General features: G+C 48.4%; 2 protein-coding genes across 4 annotated transcripts; both read right to left on the bottom strand.

Moving 5' to 3' along the window:
• Positions 1–3,797: 3,797 nt before the first annotated feature.
• On the bottom strand, positions 3,798–7,591 carry LOC122227028 (SCAN domain-containing protein 1-like). Of its 3 annotated transcripts, none has more exons than XM_042951141.1 (2): positions 7,439–7,591; positions 3,798–4,728 (listed from the first exon to the last, which is right to left on the bottom strand). In XM_042951141.1, the coding sequence occupies exon 2, from the start codon at positions 4,694–4,696 to the stop codon at positions 4,244–4,246; it is 453 nt and encodes a 150-aa protein (XP_042807075.1). In that variant the 5' UTR covers positions 4,697–4,728; positions 7,439–7,591; the 3' UTR covers positions 3,798–4,243. The 3 variants fall into 3 exon arrangements, with proteins under 3 accessions (XP_042807075.1, XP_042807077.1, XP_042807078.1); XM_042951143.1 differs by lacking the exon at positions 7,439–7,591 and adding an exon at positions 6,839–7,139; XM_042951144.1 differs by lacking the exon at positions 7,439–7,591 and adding an exon at positions 5,415–5,526.
• A 6,149-nt stretch (positions 7,592–13,740) lies between these two features.
• On the bottom strand, positions 13,741–19,514 carry LOC122227690 (chymotrypsin-like elastase family member 3B). The gene is made up of 8 exons (XM_042952366.1): positions 19,342–19,514; positions 18,272–18,357; positions 17,279–17,376; positions 17,025–17,159; positions 15,727–15,863; positions 15,218–15,360; positions 14,442–14,594; positions 13,741–13,758 (listed from the first exon to the last, which is right to left on the bottom strand). The coding sequence occupies exons 1-8, from the start codon at positions 19,382–19,384 to the stop codon at positions 13,741–13,743; spliced, it is 813 nt and encodes a 270-aa protein (XP_042808300.1). The 5' UTR covers positions 19,385–19,514.
• Between the last annotated feature and the right edge of the window lie 3,664 nt (positions 19,515–23,178).

The following is a 23,178-nucleotide window of genomic DNA, read 5'->3' as shown; positions in this document are numbered from 1 at the left end:
TCGGGGTTCTTTGGAACCTGGCTCTAAATGGACTCAAAGAAACTACAACGTCAGGCACTGGGGGTAGCTGGGTCGTGCCGCTGCACAGAGAACGCGTGGGGATCATCCTGGGGAGTGGCAGCGGAGATAGGGAGTTGCTGTCCTCTCCAATCCCCACAGAGCCCTTAACACGCTGGACTCAGTCTGCTCTTTGATATCCGGGCAGCGTGACCTCATGGCAAGGGCGTGGGGCCGGAGCCAGATGAAACGGAGATGAACTGCAGCCTCTCCTCTTACTGGGTTTGTTTGGGGCAAAGAATCTCCTCTGTAAATTCGCTTCCATGGGAAAGAGCTGGTACCGCAGGGTTGCTGGGAGACAGTGCTGGGCAACTGTGAACTGTATCAGTCCCGGTTTCAGGACATGGAGGTTGAGTCATGGCTCTGTCACTTACCTCTCTCAACCTCTTCTGCTTTGGAGGTTAGACGACATACCTAAATCCCTGACCTTACATTTTTTTTTTACTGACAGTGTAAGGCTAGGTTTTAGCCATACAAGGAACTACTCAGTGGCTGCTAAAATTAGTTTTAAATAAAGCCAATCTCTGTACGTTGATAGCAAAAGACCCCAAGACTTATTGGGTAAGAAAAATATATATAGCCTAAACGGACATGGTCTGCATTTTGTGTAAATAAAAAAAGGATGTATGTGTTTATGCACATACGTCTGGTATGTGCTTACATCTGTAGAATTCATATTTTTGGAAGGATACATAACTGCTAATTTAGGGGAGAGACTTTAAGTTTTCCTTTTAGGGGTGCCTGGGTGGCTTAGTCAGCTAAGCATCCGACTCTTGATTTTGGCTCAGGTCACGATCCCAGGGTTGTGGGATCAAGCCCCAGGTCGGGCTCCACACTGGCTGTTTAAGATTCTCTCTCTCTCGCTCTCTCTTTCCCTCCCTCCCTCCCTCTCTCTGCCCCTCCTTCTCATGCTCTCTGGCACACGCAGGTGCTATCCAATCAAATCAAATTTCCTTTTGTCCCTTTCTACACTGTTGGACTTTTCTGTCCACATGCAAATATATCTTTTGCTTTGAAAAATGGGAATTCCCTGGGAAGTGAGATTATGGACCATTTTTGTTTTCATACTTTTCCTGCATCAAATGAAACTAAAAAAATGTTACTCTACCTTGTGAGATAAATTAAAGTCAAAGAAGAAACATCTTGCATGCAGGAGATTTCCAAGAGATGCTTGTTAAATTCACACTTGCAGACATGATGTAAAGAGCCCAAGACTAGGGGGACAGATATCCAAGGCTTAGATTCTAGCTCCACCATTTATCGGCCATATTGTGTTACTGGTGAATCTCAGTTCTCTCATCTATAAAGCAGGTGTATTTATACGAATAGGTAAAGTCAGAGGACTGTCTGGATTAAATGAATCATGAACGCATCTAGTCCAGATCCTGGTACACAGTAAACCATGTTAGTAGAATGGCTGGGGTTGGAGGTGTAATATTAATCTTTGTACCAAAGAACTTAAGATTTGTCAGAGTAGGTGACCTTACCCAAACACACGCAGGGATACGAAACCCTGTTTTTTTTTTAAAGTCGGCTCCACGTCCAACGTGAGACTTGAACTCAAGACCCTGAGATTAAGAGTCACATGCTCCACCAACCAAACCAGCCAGACACCCCAGTATGAAACCAAATTTACACCACTCTTCCCACAGTTTCCTCAATTCAACATTAAGGGTCATCTGTGGCAAATCTGTGATGAACCGTCCTGTTAAACCGGTGGTTCTCAACTAGGGGCAGATTTGCCCCCAGGGAACATTTGGCAATGTCTGGAGACGTTTTTGGTTGTTTCATCAGTGGGGTGCTACTGGCATCTGGTGAGTAGACTAGGGATGCTGCTAAACATCTTATAATAAACAAGACAAGCCCCCACAAAAGAGAACCGTCTGGCCTCAAACTGCCAATGTTGAGAAAATCTGTGCTAAGGTCACTCAACTCAGGACACCTCAGGGCCATAAAATCCCTAAGGTGGTAACTTTTTGGGCCTCCTGTAAAGTCGGCTGCTTTACTTACACACTGTATTCTAGATCGAAGCAGCTGAGAAATTGGTACTGGCCAGGAAATTCTTAACATCGGGAGTCCCTGATCCCTGCAGACTAAAAGAAATACCTTCATGATGCTCCAAACAAACTGAAATATTGGAGATATTCTGACCCTGTCACGGTTACAAATTCCTTTGCCAACTTAGAGGTAGGAAAGCTTAACCTAAGGGGCACCCAGCTGGCTCAGTCAGCAGAGCGTGCGACTCTTGATCTCAGGGTTGTGAGTTCGAGCCCCACATTGGGTGTAGAGATTACTTTAAAAGTTTTAAAAAGAGAGAAAAGCTTAATTTAGTCAATAAAAGGCACAGCTCACTGTTCTGTATGTTCTCTACTCCCCAAGCATTTCCAGGCTTTTTTGCTCAAGGTGGGATTCCATCCAGTGATCTGCTTAAGTTCAGTTACAATCTCACTTCCCTAACTTGGCTATTTCCTCCCTCCTCTGCTGTTAGCGTATTTTTAAAATAGGAAACGTGTTTTCTTAGTGCTATCTCAAAACCAGATACCAAAAAGGGAAGACTAGTTTTACTTAAGCGACCCTACCAATATAGCTCGAGGTCTTCCTCTCCCCTCAAAAATTATACATTTCCTTAATTCTGGGTTTTATAGTTGTATCCTAGCTTCTAGACCAGTCCCATGGGCTCAGCAAGTTATTAAAACCCCAGCAGAATAAACAGGATTTCCAGCTTGGAGCTAACGGGTCCCTCGACCAAAGATTAGTTTCTGAATTGGCACCAAGTTGGTTCCAGGAGCAGATGTACAAATCCAAGAGCCAGGCCAGATGCAGAAAGGTTCCTCAAGACTGGGTCATGCTCAGGAAAAGCAACTGCCCTTTAATGTCTGCCTGTCCCAACCACAGTGACCGCTCTCTCAGTGGTCAGCTGGGGCACAGGTCTCCACACACACAAAGCCAGGATGCCCTGTTTCAGGAAGAGCAGAAGAGAACAGTCAAACGGCTGTAGAGTGAGTTCTGAGGGGAGACAAACTATAGAACAACAGTGATGGAAATGGATCAAGAACAAATCAAACAGATCCGTGTAAGAGTTACCTCTTAGGACCCTGTTTTATCCATTTTTTTTTAAAGTTTATTTATTTTTGAGAGAGAACATGAACAGGGGAGGGGCAGAGAGAGAGGGAGACACAGAATCCGAAGCAGGCTCCAGGCTCTGAGCTGTCAGCACAGAGCCCGACATGGGGCTCGAACCCACAGACTGTGAGATCATGACCTGAGCCGAAGCCAGACGCTCAACGGACTGAGCCACCCAGGTGCCCCGATCCCTCAGTTTTAATTTAAATTCTGACTGGGGGTGCCTCGGTCCGGTAAGCGTCTTGACTCTTGATTTCAGCTCAGGTCATGATCTTGGGATTCTCTTTCTCCCTCTCTCTGCTCCCCACCCCCACTTGTGCACTCTCGGGCTCTCTCTCAAAATAAATAAACTTAAAAAAAATTCTGGGGTGCCTGGAGTCCCACGACGGGTAAGCACAAGCCCCGCTTTCTCTCTCTCCCCTTCCCTCTCTCTTTGTGCCCCTGGCTCACTCTCTCTCTTAAGAAAAAAAAAAAAAACAGAAAAAAAAATCTGAATAACACAAAGGCATGAGCTGTTCCTATCTTATGTCTAGCTCACATCTACTCCTGATAATTGTCTCACCTTTCTCAAATGCTGAGTAAGAGCTAAACTGGTAAATCACCACAGGACACTGTGATTAAGGACCAAACTTTAATATTTCAAGGGCGTCTCAAACGAGTTTACTGAATGGGGTTACAGAAGCTTCCATTCATGCCACCACAGCAAGAATCAAGAATTCTGAAAGTTGAAGCGATTAGCTCTTTGGATACATAACAATATATTAAAGCATGTCAGAAAGTGCAAAAAAGGAGGCATTCGGCAGAGCAAAAACAAGCAACAGGCTGATTGTCCTAACAGGAGGGTAGAGAAGCTCTTTCCGGAGCTCAGTCCCCGGAATTAGAGCTGCCTCAGCCAGAGGGAGGTCCAGACATGGGTTTTGACGGATTATTACAACTAGTCAAAGCCAAGCTCAAAAAAACCGAGGCTCACATTTCCCCATGACCGCGACTGGCTCTTGCAACAACAACGAGCACCTCCGGTGACTTCTCACGCGCAGGCTGAGCAAGGACCCAGCGGCAGGACTCAGCCGGTGATTCTGACCCCAGGCTGACATCTCTGGGCCCGAGCTCGGAGCTCCTCGGGCAGGACAGCCTGGAACTGCTCCTGCACCAGCATCTCCACAATCTGCTCCTTTGTGTGAATATCGGGTCTCAGCCACTGTCCAGCAAGCTCCTGCAGATGTCGGAGGACCTCCCTGGGCCCGGCTGCATCCTCATAGCGGAATTTCCTGAACCTCTGCCTGGAGGCTGCAGCGTTGGGACGATTCCTTCGTGGCATGGTCTCAAGGTCTTCGGCAGAGTCTTCATCGAGGCTCTCTGGTGGAAGCCCGGAAGGCTCTCGCGGAACCTGGACCTGGGGAGCCGATATGAGGACAACTTCTGACTCCTCGGCCACCATCTCATTTGACGGTGGCCTTATTTTATCATTCTGGCCTTCTCTATTTCTTTGTGTCTCTAAGTACCCTTCAGTCTCCATTCTGGGACTCTGGAAAAGGATGTCTCCGACTCCTAAACACAGAGAAAAGACAGGCTGAGCGAAACAGACCCCAGAGACTGTTAAAACCACCTTGATCTCACGGATCTGGTCCAGATCCAGGTTCCATCCACTTTCCAATCTTAACAGGGTTTCTTAATAAAGGTCCTAGAAATTCTATTTTTGTTTCTTTTGGATCAATTGACACAACGGAGAAAAATGTGTCAGTGGTTTACCAAAATGTAGATTCTCAAAGCACAAAGGATGGAGAACACTGGCCTCACTAGCTAGAGAACCTTCTAGACAATCTTTCATCCATTTTCCCCTCATTACAAAGTATTTTACATTATGTTAAAACAGAGAACTATGTATGCATATGTTTTATAGGGGGAAAAATCTTTAAAACCAGGGTGTTTGCGTCCTCCAATGTCTTTTATGGAGTTATGACTAAAAGCAAGTTATGAGAAAGGACTAAAATGTAAGAGATAAAAGTCTGTTCATGTATATCTACCCTTCATTTACATCTACTCTGCGGTCTTTTCTACCCCACCTCCCCATCTCTTTCATGATCAAAGAGTAACAAGGGTTTAAAAGCACTTTGGGAGCTACCCAGGATGGAGCCTAAGCCCCTCTTCACAAAGAAAGAAAAGACTAGAAAAGAAAAGCCTCCACATTAAGATTAAGATCTTAAGTTCCTCTAATCAGTGTACAGGAAACTGACCTAGTCAGAATCCTGGTAGTGCAGACTCCCAACTCTTGGGATGCTTGTCAGCTCTACGATTAGCAAACCAGATGCAGTGGGGAAGGGGGGAGAGGCGCACCAAATACCTGTAAAATGCCAGAAAAAAAAAAGGCTTTGCTTCATTTGGGTTAGGGCCCCAGTCCAAGAGAAGGGTTATTTACAGGAAAACCGCAATCTATGTTATTTAAAGAGAGAGAGACTTCAAGTGACAGTACAGAAATGACCAAATTAATTTCTGTATCAGGGTATGTCCAATCACAGAGTGTAACTCCTAGAATAGTGGTCAGTTTTACCGTCTCTTTTTTCATGAACAAACTCCTTCCCCCAAGAACGAATCCCTCCTTAGTCCACGTGGCAGAAGTGTCCATGTTTAAAATCCCTCCCACCTCAGTCTCTCAAACCAGTTTCCTGGGTAACAACTGACAGAGGCCAACAATCACCAACACTGACCAGCTGCTTCGCATTAACTAGTTCTCAGCGCCTAGTCACCTCTTCTCTAAACGTTCCATGACCCATTTTCTAGGAGCCTTGTACCGATTCTAGACCTTGCAGTTTGGATACTCCTGGAGGACACCTGTTCTTCCCGTATTATCTGGGTTTTTGTTCAATCAACAGGATGTACTCTCCCCAAAAGTAAGTTGTTACTAACCTAGAGTGAATGAGGATCAAAGCAAAGTATCCCCATAACTCAGGGGAGCCTTGGATAAAAAGGAAATATTTAGTCAAAGAAAGGTTGGATGGAATGTGAGAAAGCAAAATCCTGGGAACAACCTAACTGACCATGAACAGGGAAATAATTAAAGTATCGTCAACCATTCAGCAGAAAATACAGTGCGGCCTTATAAAGAATGAAGTCAGCCTGTGAGTGCTGATACATCCACACGTCCACCACACGTCACCCAAGATGCAGATCACTACGTGTAATATGACCCCACCTGAGGAAGTTAAAATACATACACATAAGCATACATGGCCTGATCTATCCACAAACACCTTCAATTATATTTACTTCTTAGGGGCAGGGACAGAAGACAGAAACATTTTTCATTCCATAGCTTTCTATACTGCGTTCTTTTTAACTACAACCACGTCTTACTTTCATAACAACTCAAGAGGAAGCAAACATTCCCCTCCTGCCCAAAACCTTTCTGAGTAAAAAACCCCTAACCCACTTAGGAAAACACCCTTTTACTAATTCTTCTAGCTCTTAGCACCAGAGGTGTTTACAACCCGGACTTCTAAGAATAGTCTCAACTGTCAGGCCAGTTCCCAAGGCTGGCTCTGAAACATGGACCAACTCTACGCCTCACCCCGCTTATAAATCCTATCAGTTTTAGAAACCCAATGACCAGACACAATGCTTACCCTCATCAGTTAATAATTCCTATTCACTGAGCACTTACTTCCTAGCTGACACTATGCTGAGCATTTCACGTTCTCTTCTACGTGATCCTCTTAGCCACTCTCAACTCTCCACACGACTCTCTACTGCCCCGGCCGTCTCTGTTAGCAACAGCAGCAGCCGATGTTATTTGTTGAATTTTACAGGCCAAACGCTCTGCGGAAGCTGTCCCTCATCCAAGCAATCCTCCCGATAACCCAGGATGACATTTTCATTCGCAAGTAAACAAACGGAGGCTCGACAAGAAGGGATTTGCCCAAGATCACAAGGCCAGGAGGTGGCGGGGCTACTCAACCGCGTAGAAAATTCCCGGCTTCTAGGCGGGGAGCTGCGTCGGGCTCCTCCCACCATATGGGCGCGGCTCAGGGGGCCTAGGTGGGGCCGGAAAAGCGCTTCTGGGGCTCCAAACCAGGACCTCCTCCTCCCGGACTGCAGCGAGACCCTGAGCCACGCCAGCCCCGACAGCCCGCAGACCCGCAAAGCAGGGCTTCCCCCCTCCGAAAGCGGCGGCCGCCGCTGCCGCCGCGGCCCCCGGCTCCCCACAGATCGTGCGCCGGGGAAGGAGTGACGGGCGGGAGGGAAGAAGGGAGGGAGCGTTCACCTGCGCAGGTGCCACCTCGGAAGGCAGGGGGCAACGGGGGCGGGGGCGCCTGGCGACCAGACTCGAAGCCCGAAACCGACTCCGAGGAAAGGAAACCAACTACCCAGCGCAGAGCTTTGTAGCTCGCCGCCGGAACCGGAAGTGGCGGGCCGCCGGAAGTTGGAAGTGAAGCGGGGTGGGGGGGGCGGAATAGGGTAGAGGGGGTCTCTCTAGGGCCCGGTGGTGCGTGGTAGCTCCATGGTTTTAACCCGTGGTGGGCTTTGGGCCTTCCTCAATCCTCAGGCCTTCCTACCGCGTGGAGCTGTGGTACTGCCTAGGCAGCCTCTCGGCTTCTGGGAAGTTCTCTGCTTCTCTGAGCCCCAGTTTGCCCAGCTGCAAAATGAAAAGAAGTTGAACCGGGAATTGAGACACTCCAGGAGCCGGCCCGCAGCTGACTCAGCGCCCCACCCTGAGGTTACACCCTTGACTCTTTGCACCACCCAGAGGAAAGAAACCAACATAGAGGGCTGGGTGGCTGCTGTTTGGAAACCGCCATCCTGTGTGACGCCCCGTGCAATCACTCCACGTGAGGCGGTGAGCACAGTCTAATAAGTACCCCTGCGTCCGTGTACCCAGACAGAAGTGGGCATGTGCCACGTGGGTTTGTCCTTCTGTCCAGGGGAAGATCCTGTGTATAGAAAGCTCGGTCTCAGCCCTGTGTCCCTCTTCCCCCCCAAGACTTTCCAATTGCTGACGGTTAAGAATTGAAGTTTTGAAGTCACAGCTGGTTTGAGTCTGGGTTTAGCCTGGAGTTGAGTCGGGGGCACACATGTTAAAATAGCACAGCATGTAAGAGGAAGTGCAAAGATGCTAAGGCAGCCCTTCCACGGCGGTCTTAACCCTGAAGGGGAAGGGACTTGGCCAAGGACAAGGCACTCAGGTGGCCCAGCCGGCTCTCCTCCCATTTGCCCTATCCCAATGGGACATGCTAGGGAATTAAGAGGGGCACTCCAAAGACCCCTCCCGGGTTATCACCACCTCCCAACCCTCTCCACCCCTCTCCCTAACCTCTCACACCCCCCACCTCACCCCACTCCCAACCAATGTCACTGGGGAAGAGAAGATGTGCCTTTTGTCTACACTGCCACTGCTGGTTAGTAACCCCCTAGATTGCCAGGTTCTCCAGCTGGTGGTTGGATAGCCAGGCTCCTTGCTATGGCCCCACCCCTACCTCCACCACTGTGGGCCCTTCCCCCACTCACCCCTACAGGGTAGTTTCCACGTTTCACTCCCTCTCAGCCTTGGTTTCCCCATCTGTAAAATGAGAGGGTTGGACTGCATTAAAGACTTCCAGTTGTACACCCCACCCCATCCCATTCTTAGGCTCCCGGGGAATGCTTCAGGAAACTGCTGGGGTGCAGTGGGGGTAGGGGATGGTTTAAGTCCCAGAGCAGCTCCGATTTTAAAGGTTTATACATTTATATGAAAAGTTTATATATTGTGGCTCCGTGTAAGATTATTGTATCACTCAGGATAAAATGTAAACTTTGCACTTTGCCCCACATTCCTCATCTTTCCCCATCCTCCTGTTCACTCACTGCTCCAGGCACAGCAGCCTTGTAGTTATTTTGCAAACCCAAGAAGTTCATCGTCACCTCTTTGGTGACTCTGCTTGTGGTGCTCTTTCCTGACATCTGTTCATCAAGGATCCAGTTCAAATGTTGCCTCTCTAGAGCAGCCTTTGCTATCCCCCCTCTTCTAAAGACACCTATGCAATCCCTTTATAGCCTGTCAATCTGTATTGTTATTACCTGTTTATTTTCTATTTCGCCCACTAGGCAGTGGCCACAAGGCCAAAGACCTTGACTGTCCTGTCCCCGTGTCTCCAGCACCTGAAGCTGAGCATAGGCTGGGTGGACATCTGTTGAATGACTCAATGAGTGAGTGAATGAACAGAGAAGGCTTGAATTTTATGATAAAGCCAGCCTGGTAAAGACCACCAGGGACACAGGTATAGTTTAACAAAGTTAAGTTTATTGACTTAATGCCACAAGCATCCAGAGAAACCATGGGGTGTCTCATGAAAGAAAGGAAGAAACAGGGTTATTATTGTAGGATTTGGGGGAACTTTGGAATTTAGGTGAAATTGAAATGAAGCAGTGTTGACAGGCTCAAGGCAAACTTGGTCTTGTAGAAAGAGGTTAACATCTAGCTTGAGACCAGAAGTAGATTCATAGCCGTGTTTCCTTGGACACTGCAAAGTTAAGATAAATATGGACCGTTGTGTCCAAAACCTCTTGTCTGAAGCTCTGCACCTGGGGTGGTAATCCACGCTGCTTCTCTGTGTCAAATCTGGCTCTGACCCACTAGACAAGAGTGGGATTCTTCATCTCACTGACCCGATCTCAAACAGCAAAGTTTCTCAGAACTATGTCTTTGGTGTTCATTGACAAAAGAAAGTTAGACAGATTCACATTTGACAGGAATCTCTTGATGTCTCAATCATCTGGATGTGAGGGCCATCCAGGGCTCCAGTCTTCCCATCCCAAGGTGACCCCAGCCCCCTGGGCTCCGCATCACTCTGAGCCTTCATTAGAACACTGAGTTAAGCCTCCAGCCCCGTTTGGGTGTACCTGTCAGATTCCCAGCCAGACTCTGGGCACATCAAGGGCCTGGCCCAAGTTTGGGTCATTTTCTTCTGCCCGTGCTTGCCACAGAATACCCAAAGTTGCTCAATCTGTGCCCATTGAATCCAGCTGTTGATAAGTCTAATGAATGTAAAGAAAAAGAAATGGAAGGAAGCATACCAAAATGATAGCAGTAGCTGTGTAACGGGTGTGGGAATGTGAGTGGTTTTTTTAAAAATCTCCCAAAGGGGAAGTCCCTAACATGTAACCAAGATTAATGTTATGAAAAAGGAAAGGAAAATGGCATTGCTGACTCTTCTAAGAAAAAAGTATTGACATTTGAATGAGTTTTGAATGAGAACAAAATTGTTGACACATTTTGATTAAAGAGAAGGGAACGCAGCACCAATACTTTATATTTTCCGAGGGAATTCAAGTATTGACATTGTGCTTTTTCAGAAAGTGGGTTTTCCTCGTGATTTAGAAAACACACACACACACACACACACACACACACACACACACAAAGTTGTTGGCATTGACACTCTAATCATTACTCAAAAAATTAAATTATTGGAGCGCCTAGGGTGGCTCGTCAGTTCAGCATCTTACTCTTGACTTTTGGCTCAGGTCATGATCTCATGGTTTGTGTGTGCGAGCCCTGTGTCGGGCTCTGTGCTGACAGCATGGAGCCTGCTTGGGATTCTCTCCCTCCCTCTCTCTGCCCCTCCCCAGCTCACTTGTTCTCTCTCTCTCTCTCTCTCTCAAAATCAGTAAACATTTAAAAAATGATTGATTATATGGTTTTTAAAGGATTTGAATTGTCAAGGCTTGGAGATTAAAAAAAGAACATTAAATTATTGCTGAAACTGTTGGCACTTTTAGGCAAGATTTCCTGACTCCCCGTGGCCCACACATGAGAAGGGCGTTGGCAGTTCTCGGCCCCATCCTGAGGCGGGGTGGAGGGCCCGTGACGGCCTACTTCCCAGCCACAGAGTGGAATTTTCCAGGTCTGAATGCCCTTTGTCCTAGAACTACTTTGGAAAATTGTCCAAGGTCACGGAAGGACCCACTGGGAAGAAGTAGATACTCAGCTTTTGCGACCCCGTTGTGCCTTGACAGCATGTGACTATTACATATGTCACCTGGCGCCATCTGTCTGACGCGACACAAATGATCACCACATGCCCCACTTTGCACCACTTTCTCCCCTCCTCCCCCCACACCCCTGTGATGCTGAGGTCTCTTCCCTGCTTGACTCCGTTCCTCCCTTGCCCTCATGCTGGCCTTGCCAGACCAGTTCTTAGGCTTTTGTGGGAGCTGGAGTGGGGGGTAAGGGCTGGAGGAGGAGAGTTTCTGTGGGAAAAGACTGAGGGTCCAAGAGTGGGTACGGAGAAAAGCAGGGGAGGGAGGGCAGTTGTCATGTGTGGGGACCGTGGGCGGGAAGAGAAAAAAAAAGAAAGACAATTTTAAGAAGTACTGTTGATACAGTTACTGTGGAGAGCAACTTGGCAATTGGTTAAATTGAAAATGAGCACCCCCTCCCACCCAGTAATTCCATTTCCTGGAATATACCCTAGAGAAACTCTTGCACATCGCACCTGGAGGTTTGTCCAAGGACGTTTGCTGAAGCGCTGTTTGTAATCGTAAAAATTGGCCCTGCTGTAAATGTCCATCCGGGGGGGGGGGGGGGGCGGGAAGGATAATAGTGTTGTGCAATAGGCTCCTCTTCAAGACCAGCAGCAATGAACTAGAAATATATAAATTAGCATGGGCCTCAAGAAATAATGTTGGTGGGTGGGGGAAGGGCATTAAGGAGGGCACTTGTTGGGACAAGCACTGGGTGTTACATGTGAGTGATAAATCGCTGAATTCTACTCCTGAAACCATTATTACACTGTGTGTTAACTAATTTGGATTTAAAAAGAGAAAGAAAGAAAGAAACAATGTCGGGTGGAAGCACCAAGTTGCAGAATAATACGTACAGCATGAAGCTATGCCTGTATTTTTAAAAACCAAACAATGCAGTACATTGTATATAGATATTATATGGTTGGTGAAAAATACGTAGCAACGTGGAGTGGAAGGAGCGGAAGGATAAATACCCAATTCATTTCATCAGTAAGGATAAGTTAGGTCAATGCCACTGTAACCAACACCCCAAATCTTAGTGGCCTGTAACCACGGAGTTTATTTCCTGCCTGTGCTGCATATCCGTCAGGGGTCACTGCAGGCTTTGCTCCCCGTCTCCTCACTCTGGGACCAAGCTGACGTACAGCCACCAGCTGCCATGGCAGAGGGAAAGAGAGCTCAGCAAATCGTCCCACCTCTCAAAACCTCACCTTGGCCAGGGCAGGCCACATGGCCAAACCCACCTCCACAGGGCAGGCAAGAACTAGCCCACCGTGGGCCCCAAAGGAAAAACAGTGCTGGCTAGAGGACACATTATCACAGCCATGAGGATGATGTCCTCTGAGTACTCAGAGAACAATTAGTAATATTAAAGGGTACAAAGAGTAATATTAAAAATTATAAATATATGTCCTTGCTGGGCTCATGTTTGCTTTCATGGCATTCAGGAGGAACATGAATAAAGGAATTCAGTTGTGTGTGTGTGTGTGTGTGTGTGTGTGTGTGTGTGTGTGTGTGTTTCTGAAAGTTTATGTATTTATTTTGAGAGAGAGAGAGTGGGGGAGGGACAGAGAGAGAGGAAGAGAGAGAGAATCCCAAGCAGGCTCCATGTTGACAGCAGAGAGCCCGATGTGGGGCTCAAACCCACACACCGTGAGATCATGCCTGAGACAAAGTCACACGCTGAACCGGCTGAGCCCCCGCCGGGCGCCCCAGAAATTCAGTTGTCTGTATGTTGCCCTGGGCTGCAGGGCAGCAGCCTTTCGGACCTCAGCACCAGCACACTGGGCTCCGACCCCACTTGTGGCATCGTGCGTGCTTCTGCGTGGGCTTCTGCAGCAAGGGCTCCCAAAGTTGTTTTACTCACATCTGAATCCCCATCTCTGCCCTTGCCGCCAAAAAAGGTGCCTCGTAAATGTTTAATGAATGATTCTGATGTGCTCGTTTCTATCTAAATAATGAGCTGTTTCAAGGCAGGAACCGTGTCGTCTTCACCCCCCCCCCCCCCCCCCGAGCCCTCCTCAGGAACAGGAGGATGGCTCCTGTTGAGGCCATGAATGCTCGTTGAGCGAACGAATGAATGGATGACCACAGCCCTCCTTTCCTAGCCCACAGCGGGAGAAGAAAACACGTGGCCCATGCCACTCCTCCATGAGCCCCCCAAGGGCCTGCCAAGTTCACTTTTTCTGCAGATTCTACCATGTTTTTTTGCTGCATCGAAAAGCCAGTGTGTGGCTGTATAGGATGACCGACTTCTCGGGACTCTCCTCCTTTTACCACGGAAAGTTCTGTGCCCTGGGAACCCCCTCAGTCCAGGCAAACTGGGATGGCTGCTCACTCGACGGCAACTCCTTTCTTCTCTCTGGGCCTCATTTTTTTTTTTTTTTTCTCATTCTCAAATGAGAGGGTTGTATCTGGTCTTGACTCTACATAACAGATCTAAGATTTTAGGGACAGCCTGGAAGGGAACAGATGAGTCAAAGAAGGAAGAAAGACTCACGTTGGGGTTTTCTGAGAGATCTTTATTTTTTACAAAGAACGTGCATTGCCACCAAGGCCTCGGTTCTAGTGGCTTGACATGACCTAGAAAAAAAAGCCATAGAAAAAGGGAGGAGATTCAGCATAGTCTAGTTAGGAGCACAGATTCTGAAGCCATATGGAACCGGGTTCAATTTCCAGCCATGCCACCATTAGCTGTGTGAGGAGAGTGACTTGACCTCTCTGAGCCTCAGTGTTTTCGTCTGTATAATGGGAGTAATCTTAGTACTCATCTCATGGGGGGGGGGGTTGATGAAACTACTAACTAAGGATGTTTAAGTAGTTTATAAATGTTATCATGAACATTATTAGCCCTCCCTGACCTCTCATTCCAGATAAGGTTTGTGCTTTCACTGGGGCCTGAACATCCAGTCACAGCTCTCCCCATGTTTCATGATGATTGCTCATGTGATCATTTCTTCACCGCAAGCAGCCCTTTGACACATCACTCTATCTTTCAGCACAAGCAAAGACCTGTATCTCACAAACACTTGTTGAGATAAGGAAGTTCATCTGTAGTTCAGAGACACTGAGGTCCTTGGGGCCACACCAGAGCAGAGAACATCCCCCAGGCCCTCTGGAATGTGCCCAGGGGCCCCTCCACTCCTGACCTTCTGGGATCCTTTCAGCCCCTCCTCAGGATCTGCTGTCCCCGCTCAGCCCCAGCACCTCTCAACATCTCAGAAGAGCCAGCATGGGGGCCCTCCTGCTCCGCCCGTCCTGCTCACCTCCTCGATCCAGTCATTGAAGGCCGAGACTCGTGTGAACACCGTGGGCTTCTTGATGGTGTTGCAGCCGAAGGCAGAAACGAAGCTGGTCACACCGTGGACCTGCCAGGAGCCGTCTGCTGTGGGGCAGTTAAGGGGTCCTCCAGAGTCACCCTGGAATTGCCAGAGAGCGGTGGGGAGTTGAGCCGCCATGTGTGGGATTGAAGGAATTGGTTGTGCCTCTGGGGATTCTGAGAAACCCCTGTGTTACTTGACCTCCCCAAGCCCCAGCTGGCCTGTTTGTAACAGACTAACATCTGTCCTACCGGATCTTGTAGGAATTAAGCGAGATGATAAATATATGATCTTAGCACAACCCCTAGCAGAGAGAAAGCAATCAACAAAGGGTAGTTCCCATAGTATTACCACGATAGATAGTTACCATAACAGTATTCATCCTCACTTATAACACAACGATAGGACTGATTTATCGTAACTTCAGGACCATGGAGTTGAAGGTGCCTTTAGAGATCACAGTGTCAATATCCCTTACCGGGCTGATGGGAAAGCCTGAGGACCGGGTCAAGTGATTTGCCCCAGGTCAAGACAGCGTGAGCTGGGACGGGAAGCCAGAGGCCAGGGTGGTGTGTCTGGCCCCCACTGACTTCCTCCAAGTCCTGCCTGGCCTGGAGGCGGAACGGGGCCAGCAGGTGGGATTTCTCCGCCCCCCCCCCCCCCCCCCCCCCCCCCGCAGATGGCAGAGATACCCCCGGGCCCCACAGTTCGAGCTGACTCACGTTGCAGCCGGAGAGGATGTCCCCACCCGCACACACCATGGTCTTCTTCACGGAGCTGCCCCACCAGTCCAACTTGGAGCAGTGGTCATAGTCGACCACGGGCAGCAGCGCCTGCTGCAGCTTGTCCGGGAGGGGCCCACCAGCTGCGGGAGAGACCGCCCTGAGTGGGGTGGCGTGGGGTGCAGGGCTGGGGCTGGGGCCCGGGAGTCAAGGCTGGGAGCCCCGGGGTGGGGTGGGGGAGGTTGAGGGAGGCAACCCTTCTAGCCCGATGGGGACTCGCCTCCCACCAGAGGGTCCTGCCTGCTTTGTCCACCATAACACCCCCGGCACCTGGCACACAGGAGATGCTGGAAAATGCTCAGGTGAACACATTTGTGTTTGGGAGGATGGGGTGGAGGGGGGGAGGAGGGAGGTGCCCCCGAAGGAGGACAAGTGCAAGGATGTGTCGTGGTTGCCTTCGACCCCCCGGCCCCCAGTCCCTGTGGCCAGTGGGAGGGTTCGGCACGCACTGTGGAGCCGGCCCCAGCCGCTGATGTAGCAGGGAGCCCCGTTGGGCAGGATGTCACCAGCGGGAGGGAGGCAGGCGAGCTGGACCGTGCCTCCCAGCTGGGCACTGCGCGACAGCTTGATGAGAGCGATGTCATTGCTGGGGAAGAGGAAAGAGTCAGGGGAGCCTGGTCCTCCAGCCAGACCAAGCCCCACCTCTCAGCCTTTGCAACAGAGAGTTCGCCTCCAGGATGCCCCCGCTGCTCCTTTTCCTCCAAATCACAGGCGTTCTTAGGGCTGAGCAACTTTAGGAGGCTCCCCGCCCCCCGCCCCCTGCTCCCGGCACCCATGCTGACCCTCGGCCTTCCTAGCTGTCCTCAGCTCTTATACCATGGTCCTTACACTTCAGCTGCACCAGGATCACGGAGGGCTTGTTAAAACACGGGTTGCTGGGGCCCACCCCAGGGTTCTTGAGGCAGTGGGTCCGGGGGTGGGGCCCGAGGACTCACATTGCCAACAAGTTCCCAGGCGATGCTGATGGCCTGGGGACCACCCTTCAAGAACCCCTGTTCTGGGTCTTCCTCTGCTTGCTTGTCACTCGAAGCATCGTACCTGGGGTCCCCTTTCCTCTCCACGTACCGCAGGAGTCCCGTGAGGATGGGTCGAGGTCACGATCATCATGGCCCTTCTCTCCTACACCGCACTTTCAAGGGTTCTGCCCCCTTCTTTGACCCTCACCAGAAAAATGCTGGGCCCCGCAGACACATGATTTTGTACGTGCTTGAGGGCCTTGGGAAGCCCTGCTTCAGTGTTCTCACCCGGTGATTGCCTCCCTGTCCTTCAAACCACTCAGGAAGCCAGGAAAGTCACCCTCAACATATGGTATAATTGAGTCCCAGAGAAGGGCAGTGACTTGCCCAAGGCACACGGCAACTTAGTGCTGGAGGCTGACTCTGGGTCCAGTGCTCCTCCTTTTTCCCACAGTGCTGGGAACCCAGGCTGCACTGGACAAATGTCTGTCGAACGGAGGAACCCTTAGATTTGGGAGCGGGGGTGCCAGAGGAGATCTGGGTTCAAGCCAACTAGCCAAGTGGCCTTGGGGGAGTTCCTGGCCCTCCCTGAGCCCTGCTGTCCTTCCACAGGGAGAGGAGTTTCGGGCAGATGCTCCTTCGAGGCTCTCCTGGCTCTGACCCTCAGTGTGTGGGACGTGGGCCCAGGCTGCTGGACCCAGCCCCGCTGTCACTGGGGGTCTCTTCAGAATTATCTTTGGGTCACAGAGGGACCAGTAACCTCTGGGTCCCAGGCCTGAGAGTCCACTCACCCACAGGCTACGCAGTTGGGGTTCCAGAGTGGGTGCACGAAGAGGTCCCCAGCATTGATGGGGATCACCTGTTCGGAGCCTTCCTCCTCAGCCCGGTTATATTCGCCCAACACAACCTGGTAGGTCAAGGAGCTCCTGCCAGTGGAGGAGGTCAGGTCAGTCTGGGCCCGACTGGGCTCCTTCCCTCCCCTCCCACAGCTACGCACCACCTGCCCGGTTCTCATGCAGGGACGGGGGCAAGTAAAAACACTTACGAGATGCAGTGGCCCGCAGTCATGACCCAGTCGGGGGCGATAAGGCTGCCGCCACACGTGTGGTGGAAGGCTCCACTCTTCTCGTACTGCAGGGAGACCTGGCGACAAGGAGGGAGGAGCCTAAGTGGTCTGGGCCCTACAGTGAGGGCTGATATCCATGACTGTATAGGTTGTGCACTGGACAACTCTAGAGGGCATCACTCATGCAGAGTGGCCTCCTCCAGAAATGTGCAGTGTTCAACCCACATGACTGTATCATCTATGGCTATTTTCATACCACAATGGCAGAGTTAAGTCACTGCAATAGAAACCACATGGCTGACACAAGCTAAAATATTTTACTCCCTGGTTCTTCCCAGAACAAGTTAGCTGACGATGCTGTAGACCAGTGCCATCCAAGAGAACTTTCTGTGACGGTGGGAATGTTCTCTGCCTCGGCCGTCCAACGTGGTGGCCGCTGGCCATATGTGGCCATTGAGAATTTGAATGTGGCTAGCATGGAACAACTGAATTTTTAACATTGTTTAATTGTAATTAATTTAAAATTAAATAAAGACATGTGGCTAGTGACTACCGTGTCACCGAAGCAGGTCTAGCCCTCTGTGCCTCACTGACCTCTCTAAAGCCCTTCCTTCCTTTAGTGCTCTCAGACCTTATAACCCTGCTGTGTAATTCGAGGAGTCTAGTAACGAGGACCCCAAAACCTCCATCCCTAAACACAGTGCCCGAAATTCCACTGTTAGTGCACCAACCCTTGGGCCAAACATTTCCTTCTCTCCAGATTCCACTTTTAACATGCAAAACAGTCCAGGGAGGGTCACAGGTCGAATGGGCAAGACTTCCCCGCGAAGTGGACTGTCCAAGGGTTTCCTGGCCTTGGCGAGCTGAAGAGGTTACCGGAAGCAAAGCAGTGGGGTCGAGACCGAATGCCCCGCAATCAGAACAGAGTGCAGAGCCCACGGTGAGAAATAGCGCAGCTGGCATTGGTCTTACCTGCCAGGGCCAGCTGTAGGGGGCTGCGTCCTCACCGTTGACAACACGGGAGGAGGGCTGGTAGGAAGGTCGGCCACAGCCCGAGGCTGGAAAGGAGAGTGCAGGCATCAGTGAGCCAGAGAGTCCCCCAAAGCAAAGAGGCCCGGGTCCAGATTCTAGATGCACCACGAGCTGGCTGTGTGACCTGGTGTAAGTGCTTCCCCCTCTCTGGACCTCCATAGCCACCTATGAACAGTGAACATCTGGGCTAGAATAGGGGCCTCCAGAGTCCCAAGAGTCTAGGGATGGAGACGTGACCTCCTTCCATGGCACGATTGAAGGGGCTGATGCACTTAGAACAGTGCCTGGTGCCCAATGAACTCTTAAGAAGTGAAAGCTTGTTGTCATGAAAAGTGGTGGCTTTGGAGTAGGACTGCCTGGGTTCAAAATGCAGCTCTGCTCCTAGTTCTGGGGAGGGGGGGTTCTTTACTTCTCTGAGGGTCCTTCTGTAAAATGGGGATAATAATAGAACTGATCACACGAGCCTGTTGTAAGGCTTATGGGAGATAATATGAGAAAAAATCCTTAGCATTCTCCCTGGTATATAGTAAGCGCTCAATAAACATTATCTGTCACTATTACTGTCAGTCAAGGGAGGCAGCTTGGAGGAGGTGGCCCTGAGCTGGAATATAATATGGCAGAGACACTAGGAAAAGGCTAGACCACAGGATACGGAGTGGGGTTGGGGGAGGGAGAGGAGAGTTGGAGGGCTAAGCAGAGGAACAGAAATTCCAACCCAAGCAGTCTAACCACAGAGTCCAAACTCCTCATGACTAGACTTTTTTACCGTCCCCACTGATGAGTCCCACCACAGTGCTTTGGGTACACCAGTCTTTCTCCTGAGCTCATCTATCCATGGCTCCCCCTCCATTCTCCTGCCCCCCACCAAATTTGAAGCCCCTACAATCATACCCAGGTATAAGCGGAGACCCCCCCCCTCCTGTGGAACCAGGTGTTGGGTTCATGAGACCCGAGGTGAGTGACAGATTTCAAAGGCTCCTAGCCCAGTGCAGCAGAGGCTGGGGTCTTACCAAGGGCCACAAGTAGGAGGGAACTCAGCAGCCGGAGCATCATGAGGTCTGAGATGATAGGAAAGACACGCTTAGCCTGGGGGCTCTAATATAGGGCAGAAAGGATACGTGGGAGGAAGGGCAGATTGGGCCCCATTCCCAGAACAGGTGGTAGAACGTCAGCTCTCTCATGGTCCAAGGCCATGGCCCCCACCTGCTGCACATGGGAAGTAACAGCCAACAGTAAGACCCAAGGTTCCCTCCAACCTGTGGCCACACAGGTGGCATTGAATGGCCAGCTGATAACAGGGGAGGGAGGAAGGAAAGTACTCATCAGAACAAGCCAACCTCTTCTAGGGAAGAATATGGGCTCTGGAACTGGTCAGACCTGGGTTCAAATCCCAGCTCTGCCACCTCCAGGCTCTTGATCCTTGGGCATATTAACCTCTCTGGGCCTCGGGTTTCTCATCTCTGAGTCAGGAGCCATATTAGTATCCACCTCAAAATTTTAAAAAATTGATGAGTACTTTTCTATATCAGGATGCTCTAGGGGATAGAGCCATGAACATGACATAGTCCCAGATCCCCTGGAGCTTGAGTCTAGTAAGGGAGACTATGACGAATCAACAAAAATAAATGAAGCCTACTTCGTGTGTGTGTGTGTGTGTGTATAGAAGAATACTAAAACAAATGCCTTTATTCTCAGCATCTGGCTTCAGAAATAGAACATTATAATTCCTCTGTGTATCTCAACTCTATGACATTCCCTTGCTTTCATTAGATTTTCACATACATATGTATTCCTAAACAATACATTGGTTTTCCTTTTAGCCCTCTATGTGAGTAGAATCACAGTGATTATTCATTTGCGATGTCATTTTTACTTTGTGTTCAATATTGGTTCCTGAAATTCACCCATGTTGATGCATGCAATTGATTTGTTTTTAGTATTTAGTAATCCATCCTTCAAATATTCGAAAATCAAAAAAAATTTCAAAATCTATCCAATCTATTGTTAATGGATATTTGAGTGTTACTCATTCTTTGCTTTTATGGAAGTGGTTCACATTTATCTGCTCTATGCCTTGGATAAGAGTTAATGAAACATAGGATATGTAATGGTCCAGCTATACTATGTAACCACAAAGAGTTGATATTCTCATTAATAGGGAATGACGGTTCCTGTTATTCCACAGCTGAGTCAACTTTTTAATTGTCGTGTTTTTTAAAGTCTATTTATTTATTTTTGAGAGAGAGAGACAGAGAAAGACAGAGAGAGAGGGAGAGAGAAGGGGAGAGATCGGGAGACAGAGGATCTAAAGCAGGCTCTGTGCTGACGGCAGAGAGCCCGATGTGGAGCTCAAACTCATAGCAAGATCATGACCGGAGCTGAAGTTGGCCACTTAACCAACTGAGCCACACAGGTGCCTCTTTATTGCTGCTTTTAAGTTTGCCCAACTGTGAGGTGTGAAATGGTGTTGCATTGTGATTTTAATTTGCATTTAGTTTATCACAAATGAGACTGAGCATCTTTTAAAATGTTCATTGGACATCCATATTTCATCGTCCATGCCTATTTATGTCTTTTTGCCATTCTTTTTGCCCCGGGTGGCTCAGTCGTTTAAGCATCTGACTTCGGCTCAGGTCATGATCTCGCGGTTCATGGGTTCGAGCCCTGCATTGGGCTCTGTGCTGAGAGCTGGGAGCCTGGAGCTTGCTTCAGGTTCTGTGTCTCCCTCTCTCTCTGCCCCTCCCCCACTTGTGCTCTGTCTCTCTCTCTCTCTCTCTCTCTCTCTCTCTCTCTCAAAAATAAACATAAAACAAAATAAAATAAAAATTTTAATTCAATTTATTTAAGTTAGAAAGAAAACTGTTCACCTATTTCTCCCATCCCCATCCCCCACCTCTTGCAACCAAGAGGTTGTATCATGACCTGAGCTGAAGTCAGACGCTTAACCGACTGAGCCACCCAGGTGCCCCAACACTTGTTATTTCTTATCTTTTTGATAATAGCTGTTCTAACAGGTGTGAGGTGATATCTCATTGTGGTTTGGGTTTGCATTTTGCTGACGATTCATGATATAGAGTCTCTTTACACGTGCCTGTCGGTCATCTGTAAGTCTTCTTTGGAAAAATGTCTATTCAGATCTGCCCGTTATTTAATGAGATTTTTGTTACTATTGAGTCGTGTGAGTTCTTTATGTAGTTTGGATTTCAGCCCCTTATCAGATGTAAGATATACAATTATTTTCTCCCATTCAGTAGGTTGACTTTTTCTTGAGGATCCACCACGCACAGGCCCTGTGTTGGAGGCCAAGTACATAAAGATTCCCTCTTGATGGTGTTCCCAATCTGCCTGGGGATCCAGACTGGACACTACACCACAGAGGGACACTTAGAACAGGGCATGGCATATTGAGTATACAATATATATTTGCCGAATGAACAGAGATTGCGAGAGAACTAAAGCTAAGGCCTTAGAAGAGCTCACAGGAGAGCTTCAGATGCTGATATATAGTCGTACTGGTTTATTTCTGCTTTGTTGCTTTTGTTTTTGGTGTCAGATTCAGAAAAATCACCACCAAGACCTAGTCAAGATGCTTACTGCTTATGTCATCTTCTAGGACTTTTATGGCCTCAGGTGTTACATTCAAGTCTTTAATCCACTGCGAGTTAACTTTTGTGTCTGGTGTAAGATAGGGGTCCATTTTCATTCTTGTGTGTGTGTGGCTGTTCAATTTTCCCAGCACTATTTACTGAAAAAACTGTCCTTTCCCTATTGTATAGTCCTGTGTCATAAATTAGTTGACTGTATATGCGTGGATTTACTTCTGGGCTCTCCATTCTGTTCCATTGATCTGTGTGTTTGTATTTATGTCAAATCCATACTGTTTTGATTACTACAGTTCCGTAATACAGTTTGAAATCAGGGAGCGTGACGCCTTCAGCTTTGTTCTTCTTTCTCAAGAATGCTTCAGCTATTCGAGACTTTGGTGGTTCCACACAAATTTTAGGATTGTTTGTTCTATTTCTGTAAAAAAGATATATCATGGGAATTTTGATAGGGATTGCACTGAATCTGTACATTGCTTTGGGTAGGATGGACGTTTTAACAGTATTAATTCTTCCCATCTATGAGCATGGAACATCTTCCCATTTATTTGTTTTCTTCAATTTCTTTCGTTAATATCTTATAGCTGTCAATATACATGTCTTTCAACTCCTTGGTTAAATATATTCTTAGTATTTTATTCTTTTTGATGCAGTTTTAAATAGGATTGTTTTCTTAACTTTTCTTGCTGATAGTTTGTTATAAATATAAAGAAATGCAACAGATTTTTGTGTGCAAATTTTGTATCCTGTGGCTGTATTGTTTTTTGATAGAGTCTTTAAGGTTTTCTGTATGTAATTATGTTATCTGCAAATAGTGACAGTTTTACTTCTTCCTTTCCAATTTGGATGCCTTTTATTTCTTTTCCTTGCCTGATTTCTCTGGCAAAAACTTCCAACACAATGTTGAATAAAGGTGGTAAGAGTGGACATCCTTGTCTTGTTCCTGATCTCAGAGGAAAAGATTTCAGCTTTTTTACCATTGAGTATGATAACCACTGAGTTAGCTGTGGGCTTGTCATATATGGCCTTTATTATGTTGAGATATGTTCCCTCTATACCAGCTTTGTTGAGAGTCTTTATCATAAATGGATGTTGAGTTTTGTCAACTGCTTTTTTGCATCTATTGAGATGATCAATATTTTTGGAAGGATAAATTTTTATCCTTCATTTTATTAATGTGGTGTATCTCACTGACTGATTTGTGCATGTTGAGCCATTCTTGCATCCCTAGAATAAATCCCACTT

The sequence above is a fragment of the Panthera leo genome, chromosome C1 (assembly GCF_018350215.1).
Source record: "Panthera leo isolate Ple1 chromosome C1, P.leo_Ple1_pat1.1, whole genome shotgun sequence".
In the NCBI taxonomy this organism is placed as follows: domain Eukaryota; kingdom Metazoa; phylum Chordata; class Mammalia; order Carnivora; family Felidae; genus Panthera; species Panthera leo.
The sequence above is the reverse complement of the archived record's forward strand: the minus strand, read 5'-3'. Positions and strand labels throughout refer to the sequence as shown.